Below are 18790 nucleotides of genomic sequence, written 5' to 3'. Positions count from 1 at the left end.
CTTTGGTGATCCACATCTACACCTGCTAAACATAAACATGCAACCATGTAATAGTGGGAATATTAGCGTACTTATATGAGCATCCTCCCGCCAACGACCTCAACCACTCAGTGACTGCCTCGCGATTTTAAAACCCGCTGACGGAGGCGTCTGCCCGCCGTGGTAAACACACCTGTGGCTGAAGGCCGACCGGTATTTACACGTCTGTGGGAAACGCCCTTTGAAACTATGGGGTGTCATCTCTCACGAAGATTTAGATTCTGTTGTTCAACGCTGACGCTTTCATTTAACCCCCTAATAGTTGTATATGCACTTTAATAAATGGTTTATAGCAAACTATTATGTTGTTTTAAGCAAATTTAAGGAACATTTTAAGTGTTCATTAATGTAAACGTTCAGTTATAACACGTTTTATATCATTAAAATATTGCCATTCACCCACAGGAGGGGTTATAGTTGTTGACAAATACATTAATAAACATTTAGTGACATGTAAATAATATATAAATGTGAATGCTTATTATAAATATAAATATACAGGGTCACTACATGGATGTTTAGACTGTTTTTTATGTCAGTGTGTCAAGTTATGTTCACATTTTCTACCCGAAGCGTTTCTCCACAACCCAAACATACAATCTACAAACTAAACATGCAATCTGAGGATGATTGAAATGATCTCGACCTCCCGTTCCTCCCAACAACTACAATTATGGTTTCTCAGATCTCCTGATGTGGCGTTTGACCAATTGACCATTGACCAATCTAATTCCCAAAAATATGACGGAAACCGAAAACACGGAATAAAGAGCAAAAAGGAAAATGTTTAATCCACTTGCACTTCTGGAGACACTGAACTGCATTTTGTGATCTCTGTGCTCAACGTGACAATAAAGCTAAATCGAATCTAAAAAACGTTTAACTTGTAAAACAAGACAGCACTTTAAAGGTAAAGCTTAAGTCTTTTATTCCACAAGTACACAAGTGTGACACACAACCAGAGAGCAGACAGAGAGCGGGAACTAAACTTACACTGAAGACGAAAACCTAGAAAAGGATCGAAGACAAATTCCTTTTCAACATTTGTTTGATATCACAAAATGACAGACTTAGAAGAAGCTTGTTTCCCGTCACGTGAATATTACATTCTAGGTGTTGCTTCTCTTCTCTGAACAGTCTGACCTCCTTTACTCTGCAGCACATCGACAGCGCGTCAGCAGGGAAATATGGCATTTTATGGGGAACGAGCCATTAAAAAAAAAAGAAAAAACAGTTTTCTCTCAAACTTGAAACACATCACAGGTGTTAACATTTGGAAAGGTTGTGCAGCCTCTGTAAACAGTCACGGGACAGTGCTCTGCGGTAAGTGCATTATTTATTTTGTGTGTGTGTGTGTGTGTGTGTGTGTGTGCTGCTGCGACAGCGCCCTGGGTAACGCAACCCACCGCCGGGCAACGCAACCCGCCGCCGGGCAACGCAATCCGCCGCCGGGCAACGCAACCCCGCCGCCGGGTAACGCAACCCGCCGCCGGGTAACGCAACCCCGCCGCCGGGTAACGCAACCCCGCCGCCGGGTAACGCAACCCCGCCGCCGGGTAACGCAGCCCGCCGCCGGGTAACGCAGCCCGCCGCCGGGTAACGCAACCCGCCGCCGGGTAACGCAGCCCGCCGCCGGGTAACGCAACCCCGCCGCCGGGCAACGCAACCCGCCGCCGGGCAACGCAACCCGCCGCCGGGCAACGCAACCCCGCCGCCGGGTAACGCAACCCCGCCGCCGGGTAACGCAACCCCGCCGCCGGGTAACGCAACCCGCCGCCGGGTAACGCAACCCGCCGCCGGGTAACGCAACCCCGCCGCCGGGTAACGCAACCCGCCGCCGGGTAACGCAACCCGCCGCCGGGTAACGCAACCCGCCGCCGGGTAACGCAACCCGCCGCCGGTAGAGTTCGCAGCCCGATGGCCCGACGCCCCAGAGAGGACGTCTCTCGGTCCACGTGGGGGTTTATTGTTTCTTCTCACCGCGCCGTGACCATCCAGAGGCCCAGCGCCACGTTGGCCGCCAGCAGGGCGCTGCCCGCCAGCAGCAGGAAGAAGCCGATCAGCTCGCGCTTCTGCCGGTCCGTCACCACGGTGACCAGCGTGGCCTCCAGCAGCGCGTTCAGCATCCACTGGCCGTCCAGAGCGAAGCACGGCACGGAGTTCACCACGGCCAGCGCGCCGGAGAGGGACACCACGTACCTGAGGGGGGTTAAGGAGGGAAGCTGGAGAGGTGCATTCTGGGGCGAGGACGGACACGGACACACACACACACACACACTTTCTCACACAGACACAGAGACAAACACACACTCACTCACACACAAACACAGAGACATAGACACACACACACACACACTGACTCACACAAACACTCACTCACACACACACACTGACTCACATTGACACACACTCACACACACTTTTCTTTTGTTCTTAGACAAAGAGCTTTGTCCTTTTTAAAACTTTTCTCAAGACTTTTAAATCCTTGTCAGAATCCTGGAGATCACAGGATGCTTTAAAAAGAAAAAGTACCTTTAAACAACTAAATGTTGGCGCGTCTGTAAAGCAGCTCTTACTCCTCCAATAAGAGCCGCCTCACTGTGTTAGTCATTCAGTTGGATGTTGAGACTGTGGGGTTTCACTGCATGATCAGAGGCTTATATCTTATATTATTTTACCCCAATCAGCAGCAGTCCCACTAGAGACAACAGAATATGCTCATAGAAGCCGTATGCAGCAGCACTGCAATCAGAAAGATGATCTATGCCATCAAGGGTTAAACAGTTCAAAAAGGGGCTTTTTATGTAAAGATAACAGCCATCAGACTGTGTTCCTGAAGGCCAATCAGGATGTGATGCTTCATCACCATATTGAAGGGTAAAATATTCATCATTCAGACGGAGCAGATGGTGCTCTGGGCCAAGGACGTGTATCCCAGTTCCATCCTTTATAAAGTAACGTAGTTAGTTCTCCTCTGACAGCCATCGCCTCCTACGGCCTCTGAACATGGAAGGATACTTGCAGAAGGTCTCCAGGAAGACGGGCAGATCCAGGTGGAGGAAACTGAGGCGGGGGATGAAGTTGGTCAGACTCACTGAGGGAAAGAAAAACAACCGTTACTATTTAACTGGATTATGTTACGGTCACACCGCGGGAACTCGTGCAGAGTCCATTCATGCCACCCGTTTGTGGGACGAGACAACAATACAAGGCAAATTGAAGTACCCTTCTTTTATTTTAGCTTATAGAACTTCTCATAAAAAACAGGTATCATGGGGGGAACCTTAAAAAAGTTCAAAATCGGGTGAAACATTTGGAAATCGTCAATAAAACATGATTAAAAATATAAATAATGGAGCTATGAACTTGTTCTTTGGTCCACATGTTCCTGGGACACGTGAGTCTTGTCCTGTGAAGGAAAAGCCTCCCTGCAATGGTAATATCCACCCAAAATTATTTCACCCTCTATTACTAGAGTTGGGTATATTTTACCCGAACACGTGCCTGTTGAAAGAGGGGATTGGAGCAGAGAAACACGCCTACCTACAATAAGACACGCCTACCTTCAATAAGACACGCCTACCTTCAATTAGACACGCCTACCTTCAATTAGACACACCTACCTTCAATTAGACACGCCTACCTTCAATAACACACGCCTACCTTCAATAACACACGCCTACCTTCAATAACACACACCTACCTTCAATAAGACACACCTACCTTCAATAACACACGCCTACCTTCAATAACACACACCTACCTTCAATAAGACACACCTACCTTCAATAACACACACCTACCTTCAATAACACACGCCTACCTTCAATAACACACGCCTACCTTCAATAACACACGCCTACCTTCAATTAGACACGCCTACCTTCAATAAGCCACACCTACCTTCAATAAGACACACCTACCTTCAATAAGACACACCTACCTTCAATAAGCCACACCTACCTTCAAATAACTTTACCGCCTCAGATATTTCTGTCGTACATTTCTAAACATTTGATTTCACAGAACAAACCCGCAGCGCTGCAGCGTACCGGCGTACTGGAGGTGCGGCGGGTATCCCACGAACAGCATGTGCGTGTTGGGCGGGTGCGTGACGCGGATGAAGCGCGTCTGGTTCTCCAGGGACGGCGTGACGCAGACCGGGGCGGCGTGGGCGTGGCCGCCGGCGCCGTGGGCGTGGCCATCCAAGCAGTCGCCGTCGGAGCGACACACCCGCGTCCCCGACACCATCTTACGCACCGGCATGCAGGCGTACTGCAGCCGGCACGGGAGGAGAGGAGTCACAACTTTTATTAAAGGAGATACAACTTCTATATCTTCAGAACATTTTTAACGTCACACACAAGCGTGTGCTGCAGTCGACAGACAGGAGGGCAGTGACTTTGACTTTCCTCTGGTAATACTATAAATGTTGCTGTTTGACTGTGTGCAACATTCAATGTTCTTTTTTTGGGGAACTTGTAGTGGGAGAAGCGAGGAGAAGGAGGAAGTTGACTAAAAGGAATAAATATAAATATTAATACGATCGACTGTCTGGTTGGAAACATGATGAAGCAGTCAAACATTTCTGGCTCTGTGTGTGTGTGAGTGAGTGAGTGAGTTTGTGTGTGTCCGAGTGAGTCTGTGTGTGTGTGTGTGTGAGTGAGTGAGTTTGTGTGTGTCCGAGTGAGTCTGTGTGTGTGTGTCCGAGTGAGTCTGTGTGTGTGTGTGTGTGTGAGTGAGTTTGTGTGTGTCCGAGTGAGTCTGTGTGTGTGTGTGTGTGAGTGAGTGAGTTTGTGTGTGTCCGAGTGAGTCTGTGTGTGTGTGTGTGTGTGAGTGAGTGAGTTTGTGTGTGTCCGAGTGAGTCTGTGTGTGTGTGTGTGTGTGTGAGTGTGTGAGTTTGTGTGTGTCCGAGTGAGTCTGTGTGTGTGTGTGTGAGTGAGTGAGTGAGTGAGTGAGTGAGTGAGTGAGTGAGTGAGACTGTGTGTGTGTGTGTGTGTGACTGTGTGTGTGACTGTGTGTGTGTGTGTCTGTGAGTGAGTGAGTGAGTGACTGAGTGACTGACTGACTGAGTGTGAGACTGTGAGTGAGTGAGTGACTGAGTTTGTCTGAGTGAGTGACTATGTGTGAGTGAGTCTCTGTGTGTGAGTGACTGACTGAGTGAGTAAGTGAGTGAGTGAGTCTGTGAGTGAGTCTCTGTGTGTGAGTGACTGACTGAGTGAGTAAGTGAGTGAGTGAGTCTGTGAGTGAGTCTCTGTGTGTGAGTGACTGACTGAGTGAGTAAGTGAGTGAGTGAGTCTGTGAGTGAGTCTCTGTGTGTGAGTGACTGACTGAGTGAGTGAGTGAGTGAGTGAGTCTGTGAGTGAGTGAGTCTGTGAGTGAGTGACTGAGTTAGTTTGTCTGTCTGAGTGAGTGACTGTGTGAGTGAGTCTCTGTGTGTGAGTGACTGACTGAGTGAGTGAGTGAGTGAGTGAGAGTGTGTGAGTGACTGAGTTTGTCTGTCTGAGTGAGTGAGTCTGTGAGTGAGTGACTGTGTGAGTGAGTCTCTGTGTGTGAGTGACTGAGTGAGTGTGTGAGTGAGTGACTGAGTGTGTGTGAGACTGTGTGTGTGTGACTGTGAGTGAGTGACTGAGTGTGTGTGAGACTGTGTGTGTGTGTGTGTGACTGTGTGTGTGTGACTGTGAGTGAGTGAGTGAGTGTGTGTGTGACTGGGTGAGTGACTGAGTTTGTCTGAGTGAGTGAGTGACTCTGTGTGTGAGTGACTGATTGAGTGAGTGAGTGAGTGAGTGAGTTTGTCTGTCTGTGTGAGTGAGTGAGTGTGTGTGAGACTGTGTGTGTGTGACTGTGAGTGAGTGACTGAGTTTGTCTGTCTGAGTGAGTGAGTCTGTGACTGAGTGAGTGTGTCTGTGAGTGAGTGAGAGAGAGTGTGTGAGTGACTGAGTCTGTGTGTGTGAGTCTGAGTGAGTGACTATGTGTGAGTGAGTGAGTCTCTGTGTGTGAGTGAGTCTCTGTGTGTGTCTGTGAGTGAGTGAGTGAGTGAGTGAGTCTCTATGTGTGAGTGAGTGAGTCTCTGTGTGTGAGTGAGTCTGAGTGAGTGACTATGTGTGAGTGAGTGAGTCTCTGTGTGTGTGTGAGTCTGAGTGAGTGACTATGTGTGAGTGAGTGAGTCTCTGTGTGTGTCTGTGAGTGAGTGAGTCTCTGTGTGTGAGTGAGTCTCTGTGTGTGTCTGTGAGTGAGTGAGTGAGTCTCTATGTGTGAGTGAGTGAGTGAGTCTCTGTGTGTGTGTCTGTGAGTGAGTGAGTGAGTCTCTATGTGTGAGTGAGTGAGTGAGTGAGTGAGTGAGTCTCTGTGAGTGAGTGAGTGAGTGAGTGAGCACCTCTCTCTCTCTGCTGCTCCCCTGAGGCTTCATGAAGGAGAAGCAGAGGTCCGTCATGCTGTTGTTGCTGCAGCAGTCCATCGTTCCATCCAGACGCTTGAAGGCTGAGAAGAAGAAGAGATGAAGATAAAAGATGGCCGCCACTGAGGTTTGGTTTTCCTTTGTGTCACACACTGTTTAAATATGAACATGCACATTAAAGTAGTATTAGTTTAACATCGTCTTGAGTCAACCTGAATCAGAAAGTGTTGAAATATCAGCTCATTTTATGGAGGAAGAGGAGGACACTTATTTCATTTGTTGATTAATCTGCAAATTTTCATTTTCATTCATGGTTTGGTGGATAAAATGTTGTAAAAATACTATGGAAACAACCAAAACCTAAAGTTGTTCTTCATATATATGATGAAAAAAATACACATTTGGCATTTTTTGCCAAGAAAAATATAACTTAAATTATTAATTGACGATCAAAATAGTTGCAGATTACAGTTTAATCGACTAATGAATGGATAATTGAAGCTCTATGTGAGCTGCTGGTATTTTGATGAAGTTAAGAGTCTGCCACTGGAACAGTGAAGCGCCAACAAGAGCTGTGATGTGATTGGCCAGCTGTTGACCTCTGACCTCACACATGACTCCAGCTCACAGCCGACCAATCACAGCGCCCGCTTTCGACCAGATTCAATTCACAGGCGGCAAATAAAAAAACGATACGTTAAAGCAGGAGACAAATCATGTCCTTGCATTTCTTCCAGTCAGAGTTATTGAGAGTTATTGAATAATAGGCTGATAATAAGTGAACTCTGCGCCGCTCACCGCGCCCGTGGGCCCAGCTGGGCTGCAGGCTGGCTCCGGGGACGCAGTAGCCCGTCTGCGGGGCGTGAGAGAGGTGAGACAGGCAGCGGCTCCAGTCCTCCACGCCGGCGACGGGACACGCCTCCAGCCCGGTGACGATGTCCCCCACCGACAGGCCCCGGGGCCCGTCGGCTGCAGAGCCCTGCAGACGGCGTGAATACAGTCAGTGACCGCTCTGTGAATGTGAATGTGACCCCTGGTTCAATATTTAGACGCTAGAATCCGTTAGAACTGACCTGAACGACCTCGGTGACCAGCGCCCCGCCGCCGGTGGAATACACAGGAAACAGCAAGAAGGGCAACAGGAAGAGGAACGCCAACGCCGCCACACACAGGACGAAGTTATGCCACACTCCTGGAGGAGGGAGGGAGAGAGGGAGGGGGAGAGGGAGAGAGAGAGAGAGACATAGGGAGAGAAGGAGGGAGGGAGGGGGAGAGAGAGAGAGAAGGAGTAAGGGGGAGAGAGAGAGAGAGGGAGGGAGGGAGGGAGAGAGAGAGATAGAGAGAGATACATGGGGAGAGAAGGAGGGAGGGGGAGAGAGAGAGAGAGAGAAGGAGGAAGGGGGAGAGAGAGAGAGAGAGAGAGAGAGAGAGAGAGAGAGAGAGAGAGAGAGAAGGAGGAAAGGGGAGAGAGAGAGAGGGAGAGAGAGAGAAGGAGGAAGGGGGAGAGAGAGAGAGGGAGAGAGGGAGGGAGGGAGAGATAGAGAGAGATACATGGGGAGAGAAGGAGGGAGGGGGAGAGAGAGAGAGAGAGAGAGAAGGAGGGAGGGGGAGAGAGAGAGCGAGAAGGAGGAAGGGGGAGAGAGAGAGAGGGATAGAGAGAGAAAGAGAGAGGGAGATACATGGGGAGAGAAGGAGGGAGGGAGAGAGAGGGAGAGACACATAGGGAGAGAGAGACACATAAGGAGAGAGAGAGAGAGGGAGAAAGAGAGAGAGAGAGGGAGGGAGGGAGAGACAGAGAGAGAGAGAGAGGGAGAAAGAGACAGAGAGAGAGAGGGAGGGAGGGAGAGAAGGAGGAGGGAGGGGGAGAGAGAGAGAGAGAGGGAGACAAATAGGGAGAGAGAGAGAGAGAAACATTTTTACTTTTACTCTTTTTTATTGTTTTGTTATTTGTTGTTAGAACTTTTAAATCTCTTCTTAAACCCATTTTATAGAATCCTTTTATACAGTTCTTTTGTTCCCCTGTTTTTGTTTGTTTATTTTATTTATTTGTTTGTTTTCTATTCTATTTGCTCTTTTTGGTTATTTGTTTGGTTTTGTGGTGTTCATTGCATTCATGGAGCTTTTTGTTTACATGTATTTAAGTTACGTACGACTGTCCTTTGCTTCTCTGTAGAGCACTTTGTAAACTCTGGTTTTAAAAAGGTCTAAATAAATGAAGTTATTAGCATAAAATAAAAGTTATTGTTATTGAAAGATTAATGTCCAAAGCACAAAAAGGATGTAAAGTTCTTATTGTGCTGCTCCTCTTGCAGGAGAAGAGGAGATCTGTTTCTGTCGGGGAACGAACAATAAATAAATCCCAAATATAACATTTCATTTCAGGCCTAAAGGGTGCTTTACACAGTCAACAAACTATTAAAGTTGCACCACCTCTCTCTCTACAGGAAAGAATAACAAACATGTTATGAGAGACTTATGGAGAAGGAGCTGCAGGCGGCTTCACAGCAGCTCTCTGCCGCCCCCTGGTGGCGCCGGCAGCTCAGAGGAAGCACTGATCGACGCTGGCGAGCATCGAACGTGTGACGCTCACGAGATTATTCCATTATTTTACAGGGACTTGGATTCCAAACAGTTGTTGGTGTAAATCCTTGTTTGTATGTATAGAATAATAACCACAATAGTACATTAAAACCTTAAATCATCATGTTATATTTGGGTAAGGATGAACTACACTCAAAGACATGATATTGAGAACAAACACCAAAGTAACTAAACTTACACCATAATTCATCATGAACATATTCAGAAAGTATTTATCTTTTGCCTTTTGATCTGATTCCACACCGGATATTAATACACTGAGAACGTGAACCTCAAACACTCGTCTGGAATCACTTTGAACTTCTTTTCCTTCACTAGAATCTGTCATTTTCTCTCACTGATCTTTGAACCCTTGATTTTTTGCAATAATTTGAGTCATATGAGCTTGTTATTTATTTATTCTCCTGCTTTCTGATCAAAAAGGCGACGTTCTTTGAGCACAAACTGCCTCCTACGGTGGCCCGGATGAGCCAATCGGACACATCCACGCGTGAATAGCTGCCGGCTCCGCCAATCCGTTTATTAAAATCTAATTTCCGTAATTGCAGAGCGAGATGATTTGATGTGAAGCGGCTGTCTGGGCGTTCAGGAAGTAAACGACCTCAGGGCGACCTTTAGTCGACAGCAACACACACACACACACACACACACACACACACACACAGACACAGACGTGGGCGCTTAACGAAACGCCCGTGGTGATTGTGATTAATAGCCGGGACGACATTAGCGCGGCAGAATAATCACCTCGACCGCGAGGAGCGATTCAGAAACGTCTCTGGAGGAAGACGAGGAAGAAGAGGAAGAAGTCTCACCGGCGCAGAAGATGCGGAGCTGCTGAGTCGGCGATATGATGCTGAGGTGCGTGGTGAAGAGGTCCACGAAGGCGCCAGGGTAAACCACGAACACAAAGATGCCGAAGCCGTTTACTCTGACTTGTTCCCTGCAAAGAAAGAAGACAGACGCCGCATGTTCGAGTCCCGGGATCCAACACGGACACACGTTTGGTTTCTCTCTCAATCACAAAGGTTTCTGTGTGTAACTTTGTCGGTTATTAAACTAACTTTTTTCGGGTCTTTAACATCAGATGCTGAAAAGGTGACGGTCCAGTCAAATGCTCAGACTCAAACACAGATATTTAGAAAAGTTAAGTAAAGCACCAACATAAAAAAAAGTGGGAAAATATCTCAACTTAAGCATCTTGAATGAAACAATCTCTAACACCCTTTAACCCTCTTTTCTTCTATCTTTACGGCCAATGGGTGCTCTTTATTCTGCCGTTTGTCATGGCGACAGATTGTTTTACGTATCTGTGTGTGTGTGTGTGTGTGTGTGTGTGTCACCTCAGTGCTGCCACCGCGTGGCCCAGCTCATGTATGACTCCGCTGAGCAGCAGGGCGGAGAAGAAGTAGGCCAGCTGACTGGTGGGCAGATTGACACCGGGGATCTGAAGGAGAAACGCCCCCAAAAAAAAGAATTAGCGTCACGCGACTGTGACTGAAAACGACACCAACACAAACACCGACAAGTCAGTGGAAGAAGAAGAAGAAGAAGAAAAACTTGTTTTGTGTATTTTTTGGGGGCCTCTTTAATCACTTTGTGGGAGAAAGTTTCATTAAAACCACGACGTTGGTTCTATATCTGCACATTCGGCAAACATTGGTCCGTGGTTTCCTGTGTGGTCGGCACTCTGCTCCTCCGCCGGCGGTGCAGCGCCTCCCTCCTTCCCTCCAGGCGGAACACGCAGGTTATAAATGGCCGACTAATAGCTTCCCATGAATCACCTGCCGCGGTCCGCCGGGGCCGGCGCTCACATTAATGCGCGGCTGTTTGACACCTCACTTAATAAAATTTTTTTTTAAAAAGGCAGCAGGAGGTAAAACCAAAAATGTGCCCTTCTCATAATTGGGGGCATTTTGTCCCCCCCCCCCTTCCTCATTTGAATACCGCAGCCTTCAAGGGCGTCGCCGCGGCTCCTCGGACTCACCACCACCTGCAGCGCCTGCTGGCCTCCGACCCGAGGGTTGTCCGTGGTCATCTGGGCGAGCGTCTGCTGCAGCGTGCGGGCGAGCAGCACCACGGAGCCCACCATGGAGACCAGGCCGAACACCAGCCCGCTGCTGAACCTGGAGGGGGGAGAGACAATATATGCAGCATGAAGTCATTTCTCAGTCCCATTTCTATTATTTTTAAGGTGTGACAACATTTCTACTCAAAAAAACGATAATAAAAGATTTGGTTTTAGACATTTATTTACATGTATCTGCCATTTTATTCATATATTTTACTGCTTTTGTGAACCGAAGGTCTTTGGTGAACCAATTTCCATCACCAAAATGTTTCTTCTACATGAGTAAAGTGATGTTTTCACAAGAGATGTGAAGAATTTCCAAAACGGAGATTACATTTTTCAGCTTTAGGGCCATATTTTCTCTTTACACTTTTGCCTTATGACAATGACACCTCATTATATAGAGATGAGATTATTCTGTAATTGTTTCTGTAACACATGGGTATGTATCACATATGCAAGTGCCTTTAAAAAGGTGAATTTAAGAAATGATGTAAAAATCGAGAACATGACCTCAGTTGCGTCATGCTATTGGACATTTTGTAATTTCAGGCTGCCGTGAAGAAAAACCTGCCCAGAGACAGCAGATGAAAATCAGCCTTTCTGGCTCACTTCACTTTGACTGTTGATTAGTGTGCATTGTCCCTGAAAATAAACAAATAAAAAAGATAAAACAGTTCAGTTTGGTCAGACTTCATGAGGTAAATGTGTTTATCCGTGTGATGAGAATAGAAACGGACTAAAAAGCTCTGCAGCATTAAGTTGAGTTACAGTGATAACTAGCCACCAGAGGGGAGAAGATGTTATGTTGAACACTCACATACAGCTGGGTACTAATCAAATCATGATAAAAAGATAACATAAAATAATCCTTTATTAATCTCACAGTGGGGAAATGCAGGAATTCAGCAGCAGACATAAGAGACAGTCAAATAAATAGAAACACGTAATATAAATATAAATAAAGAGTAGAAAAGTAATACAAATAAATAAGTAAATAATCAACAATAGCAGTATTATATATACAGAGAGAATACAAAAGTATTTAAAATGTATTTATATTGCACCAGTTGAAGTGGTTAAAGTGACCAATAACATGCAAGTACTTTGGGATTTATACTCCTTCCGAACCAATATTTAGATTACTTTATTTATTTATATTTTACCCCACTTTCTTTTTTCATTTTAAACAAAACAGGAGAGCAGAGTTCACACACGGCCACATGAACCCGCTCCGGTCGTCTTATCCTGCCGTCCACAAGCGGGAGGAAAGAGCATCAACCGAAAACGCTTACTCAGCAAATTAAGCACAGTCTGCTCCATTCAGGTTTTTACTGGCCAATAATAACCAAAACACGTATTAAAGGAGGTTTGTGCTCGTTTGCTACCGTCCCAGCTCCGGTGTCTGAGGACAGGAACTCGTTATCCTGCAGTGATAAATAATGCACATCCAGCAGAACGCAGGGTTTAAAGGCCTTTATATAGTTAACTGATCAGCCTTTTGACCATGAGAGGGAGACCAGGAATAGTCTAGGATTCATTACTGTGTTCATGATATTTAGATAAGATCACATAGGATCACAGAAGGCTTTGTCTCGTGACCTCTGGTGTCAGACCGGTTCCAGCTGTATGAAGTGTGTAGACATTAAATATTAAAGTGTGCATTACACTCATGAATAACTAATGAGCTTCAGTCGCCCGACTTGGAAATCTTCCAAAAAAGAAAGATGTGTTTTACGTGTGAGAGGAAACGATGCAGGAGCAGTGTGTTACTTTATGTGTGTGTTACTTTATGTGTGTGTTACTTTGTGTGTGTGTTACTTTATGTGTGTGTTACTTTGTGTGTGTGTTACTCTGTGTGTGTGTTACTCTGTGTGTGTGTGTGTTACTTTGTGTGTGTGTTACTTTGTGTGTGTGTGTGTTACTTTATGTGTGTGTGTTACTTTATGTGTGTTACTCTGTGTGTGTGCTACTCCGTGTGTGTGCTACTCCGTGTGTGTGTGTTGCTCCATGTGTGTGTTGCTCCATGTGTGTGCTACTCCGTGTGTGTGTGCTACTCCGTGTGTGTGCTACTCCGTGTGTGTTGCTCCGTGTGTGTTGCTCCGTGTGTGTTACTCCGTGTGTGTGTTGCTCCGTGTGTGTGCTACTCCGTGTGTGTTGCTCCATGTGTGTGCTACTCTGTGTGTGTGCTACTCCGTGTGTGTGCTACTCCGTGTGTGTGCTACTCCGTGTGTGTTGCTCCGTGTGTGTTGCTCCGTGTGTGTGCTACTCCGTGTGTGTGTTGCTCCGTGTGTGTTGCTCCGTGTGTGTTGCTCCGTGTGTGTTGCTCCGTGTGTGCTGCTCCGTGTGTGCTGCTCCGTGTGTGTGCTGCTCCGTGTGTGTTGCTCCGTGTGTGTTGCTCCGTGTGTGTTGCTCCGTGTGTGTTGCTCCGTGTGTGTTGCTCCGTGTGTGTTGCTCACCACAGGTACTGGGCCCGTGGGTTGATGCGGGCGCAGTAGGCAAACAGCCGGTTGAACATGGTGGTCTGCCATCTCAGGTGGAAGGGAGACAGCATCAGCCCTCGACTCCCCAGCCAGGACTCGTACCGCACGCGGTGGGTCGACGACAACTGTGGAGCCAATGCAGTTATTATGACAACGTTGATATTGAGAGTTTAAATATCTGTTAGTGACGTATTCATGTCTTAATACAGACGCACATTGTGGTGGAGGATCCCTTAGATTTGGCTGTGAGAGAATACTAAATACCAAAATGTATTCTAGTCTCTCAAATATATCTGCAGCATTTCTGTGATGTAAACGTCTCACTAATTGTTCCACATTCATGCACAAAACAGATCATGTAAACAGTTACAGTACTCTCTTTTTCTCTTTCGTTCTTTTAAAAATCTCCTCTTACTTTGTTTATTATTATGCACCAATGCAAAATCCTTTCATGTGAATATCTACGTGGTAATAAATATGATTCCGATATGCTGATGTAATCTTTTATTAAATTACACTGCAAGAAGCTGCCTGCCTGTCAATATATTGCTTTGGTGAGTAATGCGAATGAATGCAATGATTCAGTGGGAATTATTTTTTAATATTTTAAAGAGCAAAACCATGTGCTCATTGTCCATCACGTCATCTAAATATGAAATATGTCATCCACCCGCTCATGGAGGCACATCAGCGCTGCGTCCTCTTGTTTTGTTGTTTTTAACGTTATATCTATCTATACTTTGGTGAACGCTCCTCGTTGGTTAGCTAGCGGACACGTCGTCCAGCAGCCAGGGGTGTGCTCACCTTCAGCAAGGTGTCCGCCAGGTACACGGAGCACCAGACTCCCATCACGCACACCAGCAGCGGCACGGGGATCATGGTGCATCAGACTCTCCGTGGACACGATGACTCAAACTGCGCCGCCTCCATCACTCCGTCTCCCGGCTCTTTGTCCCGGAAGCTAGCCGCCGTTACACATGTTCAACAACAAGGTAAACAAAATGTCAAAATGTTTTATATTAAATGTGAAGGGCAAGAAGAGATGCTCTGAGCTGTGAGGGGATAAAAGGAGCCGTCAGCGCTGTGCGGCACACTTCCGGGTTGCGTTTCTTCTTCTTCTTCTTCTTTTATTTACGGTTTATCGGCGGTTGGCAAACAAACTGTTTGGTGCATTAGCGCCACCAACTGGTCTGGAGTGTGGGTCAGGACGTATAGTACTTTATAAATAACAATATTAAATACAAATACAAATAATAACTGAACTAACTAACTAAAAAACAAACAAAACAAATAAGTTATATATATATATATATATATTATTATAGTTAATAATTATATTATATATTTATACATTTATAAATATATAATATATATATATATATTTATATTGATCATTATTATTATTATTATTATTATTATTATATTATGATATATTCTTTTTTGTGCAATACTGTTATATCTTTTATATTTTGTGCCTTATTTTTATTTATTTTTTACCTTAAGTTTATTCTAATTCTGTGTGTTAGGAGGACCCAGCTAAATAAGCATTTCATTGTATAGAATAACGCTGTTATCTGTGCATATGACAGTAAAACATCTTGAATTTTGAATCTATATATATATATATATAACTTCAACAAAACAAAAATAACAAAACAAAACAAACCAACCAAAATGAATAAACCCAGGCCTCATATTTTCTCAATAATATTTGTTATTCTAAGATTGCGTTTCTTCTTCTTTTCTTTTTATTTCTTTAAGGATACATGTCGATCAAACGGAGCTCTGCCGCCACCTTGTGTTGAACGAGAGTACTTCCCTTGTAGGAAATAGGATGTGGGCTTATTTAAGTTGTTTAAACCTATTGTAATGTGTGTATGTTTTTTAGCAGGGAGTCAAAAATAAGCCACATTATTGCAGACATCTATTTATGTTCGGCATAATTGTTTTCACTCAGCATATATATTTTCCTATTTATTTATCTTCATATATTTGCACTCTTCCTACTTTGTATTGAAACTACTGCACACTTCCCTCGAGATGAATCAAGTGTTATCTTACTTCATTATGTTTTCCCATTTGTACGTTTAAACTTTCTCTTGTATTCTACTGCATAAATAAAGTACAAATTCACCACATAACGATCAGTTGATGTGTGTCTTTGTGGAGAGAGGAATCTCCCGCTCTGTGCATGAATGAAGTTGCATTGCATTGCAAAGCAGTCTAGTGGTCGTGTGAAGATGTGAATTCACTCGATGTTCAAAGCAAACTTCAATGCTAAAATATGTATTTTAACATCCTATATTCTCTTTGTTTGTATTATCTAATGTGTTTTATTTCCCAGTACATCATTACTCTAATGTTCTGTTCCCTTTGAAGGCCTTAACTTGACTCTACCACGAACACATGAATGCAGCCGTAGCCCTTATTAATAAAAAAGAGAGAGCAGAATAATTGATCAGGGTTCACAGAGCTGCAGCAGGTTAAAAAAAATAAATGAAAGTGTGAGACTGGATATTGGATTTCATCCCACCAAAAGGCCAGCGGGGTAAAAGGACACCGATAAACGTCGATGGTCTGACTCAGACGCAACGAGGAAGCGGTCTGACTCATGAGGCCGTAAACGGGAGCGAGGGAGCATGAAGCTGCTGTGGATGAAGCTCTGTGTGTCGATGCTCCTCACGTCCACATGGATACAGTCCAGCGTCACGCGGCGCCGCCGCTTCTCAGTATTCATGTTTTAATCTCACTGCAAGGTCACTTCTGAGAGGAGGCCGTGTGAGGTCAAAGGTGAAACTCATGTTTGCTATAAGCGTGCACGACCTCGTCTGTTTACCAAGTATTAGTCAGCCCCGACAGAGGAACATTTGAGTCTTTTCTCAGGTGGAACAGCAGCTTGACTGCCTCCGACTCCCCAACTAAACAGACAAGAACATGGTGAACACAACCGCACCTTTAGAGGCAGGACTCTGCATTATCATCACATGGATGACCCGTTTTTTATGACCTAATTTAAATGATGCATGTAAATTCTAGCAGCCATCCAACACAGCTCACCTCCCTACATGATGCTGTCCCAGACCTCAAATGAAGTCCTAAAAAAAAAGCTGACTCTCATAAACAAACACAAACGGTCACATGTAGTATAGTTTTGGTCTCTTTATTGTTATTAGAACTGTTCATTTAAACGATGAGGAAAAGGAGAAACAGAGCAATCAAATGCAACGACTCAGTAAATACACTGTACTTGTCACTGGTATAAACTGTGTGAAAATATTGATTTATTAAAAGAAAGAAATATAAAATAATAGGAATAAATAGAGGAATTTAAAATACAAACAAATAAACCAAATTATTAGCTAATAATAATCATAATAATGTTTTTCTTGGGATTTAAGTAATCGGTTATCCTCAATAATTGGTTTGTAATATATGTCATACTTCATTTACAAATGGGGAATCCATCATTTATAAAGTGTGAAAACCTAATCATGAAACGCATAATAGTCAAGCTTATTAATCAAGAATAAAAATTGCATACTAATGAGTTACTAAAGAGTGTTCATGTTGGAACAATGCTTTATAAATGATGGATTAAGTGTTTACTCATGTTTTACTAATGCTAAATAGTGTGTATTTATTATAAAGTGCTTCAGAATACTGACATTTTTAACTTCCTTCATATGTTGCCTTGACCCTGCCAACAGAGAGTTGCAGTGTGTGCGTATGTGTGTGTGTGTGGGTGTGTGTGTGTGTCTTATTTGCATATTCTGAAACATATAACGAGCCTACAGTTTGAGTCGGCTCATTTTACTGCCACACAATAGATTAGTTTCATGTGAAGGCGGATGACTCCACCTGAGGAAACGGTGAGGGAAATCCTGAGAGGAGATAGGCTGACACACACACTCCAAAAGAAAGAAAGCACATCTATATAGAGTAACACACACACACTCACACACACTCACAGGCTGAAAACTCATTCTACTTCTCTTATGATGGGTCGGATTCCTCTGTGGGAGGAGTTTCGTTCCTCTCTGAGCCAATCAGGACGAGCGGAAGCAGGTCAGGTAGCTGAAGAAGACCTCAGAGAGACGCAGGCAGGGCAGAGCAGCCACGCACGCAGGAGGTAAGAGAGCACACACACACACTCTCACACACACACACACACACACATGCACACACACGCACACACACACCTTTAACTCTGTGCGATCACAGTTCCCCTCAGTGGATGCACATCAGTGTGTACATCTAGACATACCAGCATAACCACTTCTATGTGTGTGTGTGTGTGTGTGTGTGTGTGTGTGTGTGTGTGTGTGTGTGTGTGTGTGTGTGTTTGAGTGAGTGTCACAGCTGAAATATAGGGCAGTTCCATTTTAGTGACTAAGATTAGAAGAAGGGTTTTGAGGACTGAAGTGTCAGATGCAGAATAAAGAGAAACCCCATACTTGTCCTTATAAACATTTGTGAGTATCGACTTTTTGACTTTTTAAGTGTTAAATGCTCCATTTTTCCCTCACTGGAGAGTTTTGCTGTAATTATAAGCTTGAATAGCCGATGAAGATGATCAAATCTGGGACCATACTCATCGTTATAAATATCTTTGAATACCGTACAAGCAAACAGTTTTTTTTTTTTAAGTATTAAATGCTTAAATGTTCCTTTTTTTAATGAAGTTTGGTGTAGCAGTTCAATTATTTCGCTCTCTGAAGCTTTTTATTATAAATATAGCTTGAAAACTGTTATATATATATATATATATATATATATATATATATATACTTCTGCTTACATGTATATATATATATATATATATATATATATATATATATATATATATATATATATATATATATATATATATAGTTTGGTCTTGCAGATAATCTTTCATTAACCTTAGTTTAAAAGCCTTAAACAGATGTTAAAAGTAAAGAGATCCAAGCGTCCCGTGCTTCTGTTTGCCGATGTTTTGGTCCGTCACTCTGTGTCCATGTGTGTCCAAGAGTGTGTGTGTGTGTGTGTGTGTGTGTGTGTGTGTGTGTGTGTGTGTGTGTGTGTGTGTGTGTGTGTGTGTGGATAGAAAGCAGGTCCCTTCTGTGTATCACTCTTCTATTTATAGAGAGAACAAATCCCAGATATGAGAGGAATCCTTCCACCACTTACGAGGGAGAGAGAGAGAGAGAGAGAGAGAGA

The 18790-nt window shown here is 44.4% G+C and overlaps 1 protein-coding gene across 1 annotated transcript; it reads right to left on the bottom strand.

Annotated features, from left to right (window-relative positions):
• Nucleotides 1–1869: 1869 nt before the first annotated feature.
• On the bottom strand, nucleotides 1870–14518 carry mbtps2 (membrane-bound transcription factor peptidase, site 2). Its single transcript, XM_079234356.1, has 11 exons — nucleotides 14396–14518; nucleotides 13568–13716; nucleotides 11025–11163; nucleotides 10381–10484; nucleotides 9853–9980; nucleotides 7510–7628; nucleotides 7235–7415; nucleotides 6416–6519; nucleotides 4092–4314; nucleotides 3058–3133; nucleotides 1870–2238 (listed from the first exon to the last, which is right to left on the bottom strand). The coding sequence occupies exons 1-11, from the start codon at nucleotides 14468–14470 to the stop codon at nucleotides 2016–2018; spliced, it is 1521 nt and encodes a 506-aa protein (XP_079090482.1). The 5' UTR covers nucleotides 14471–14518; the 3' UTR covers nucleotides 1870–2015.
• Between the last annotated feature and the right edge of the window lie 4272 nt (nucleotides 14519–18790).

The sequence above is a fragment of the Taurulus bubalis genome (assembly GCF_910589615.1).
Source record: "Taurulus bubalis genome assembly, chromosome: 18".
NCBI lineage: Eukaryota > Metazoa > Chordata > Actinopteri > Perciformes > Cottidae > Taurulus > Taurulus bubalis.
The sequence above is the reverse complement of the archived record's forward strand: the minus strand, read 5'-3'. Positions and strand labels throughout refer to the sequence as shown.

Excerpts from the sequence above, each read along its gene's own strand:
- mbtps2 (XM_079234356.1), bottom strand. The coding sequence starts at position 14,470 with ATGATCCCCGTGCCGCTGCTGGTGTGCGTGATGGGAGTCTGGTGCTCC. Across the intron at positions 11,164-13,567 it reads CCACGGGCCCAGTACCTGTG|GTTCAGCAGCGGGCTGGTGT; the intron begins GTGAGCAACACA and ends TCCCCCCTCCAG. Across the intron at positions 10,485-11,024 it reads AGCAGGCGCTGCAGGTGGTG|ATCCCCGGTGTCAATCTGCC; the intron begins GTGAGTCCGAGG and ends TTTCTCCTTCAG.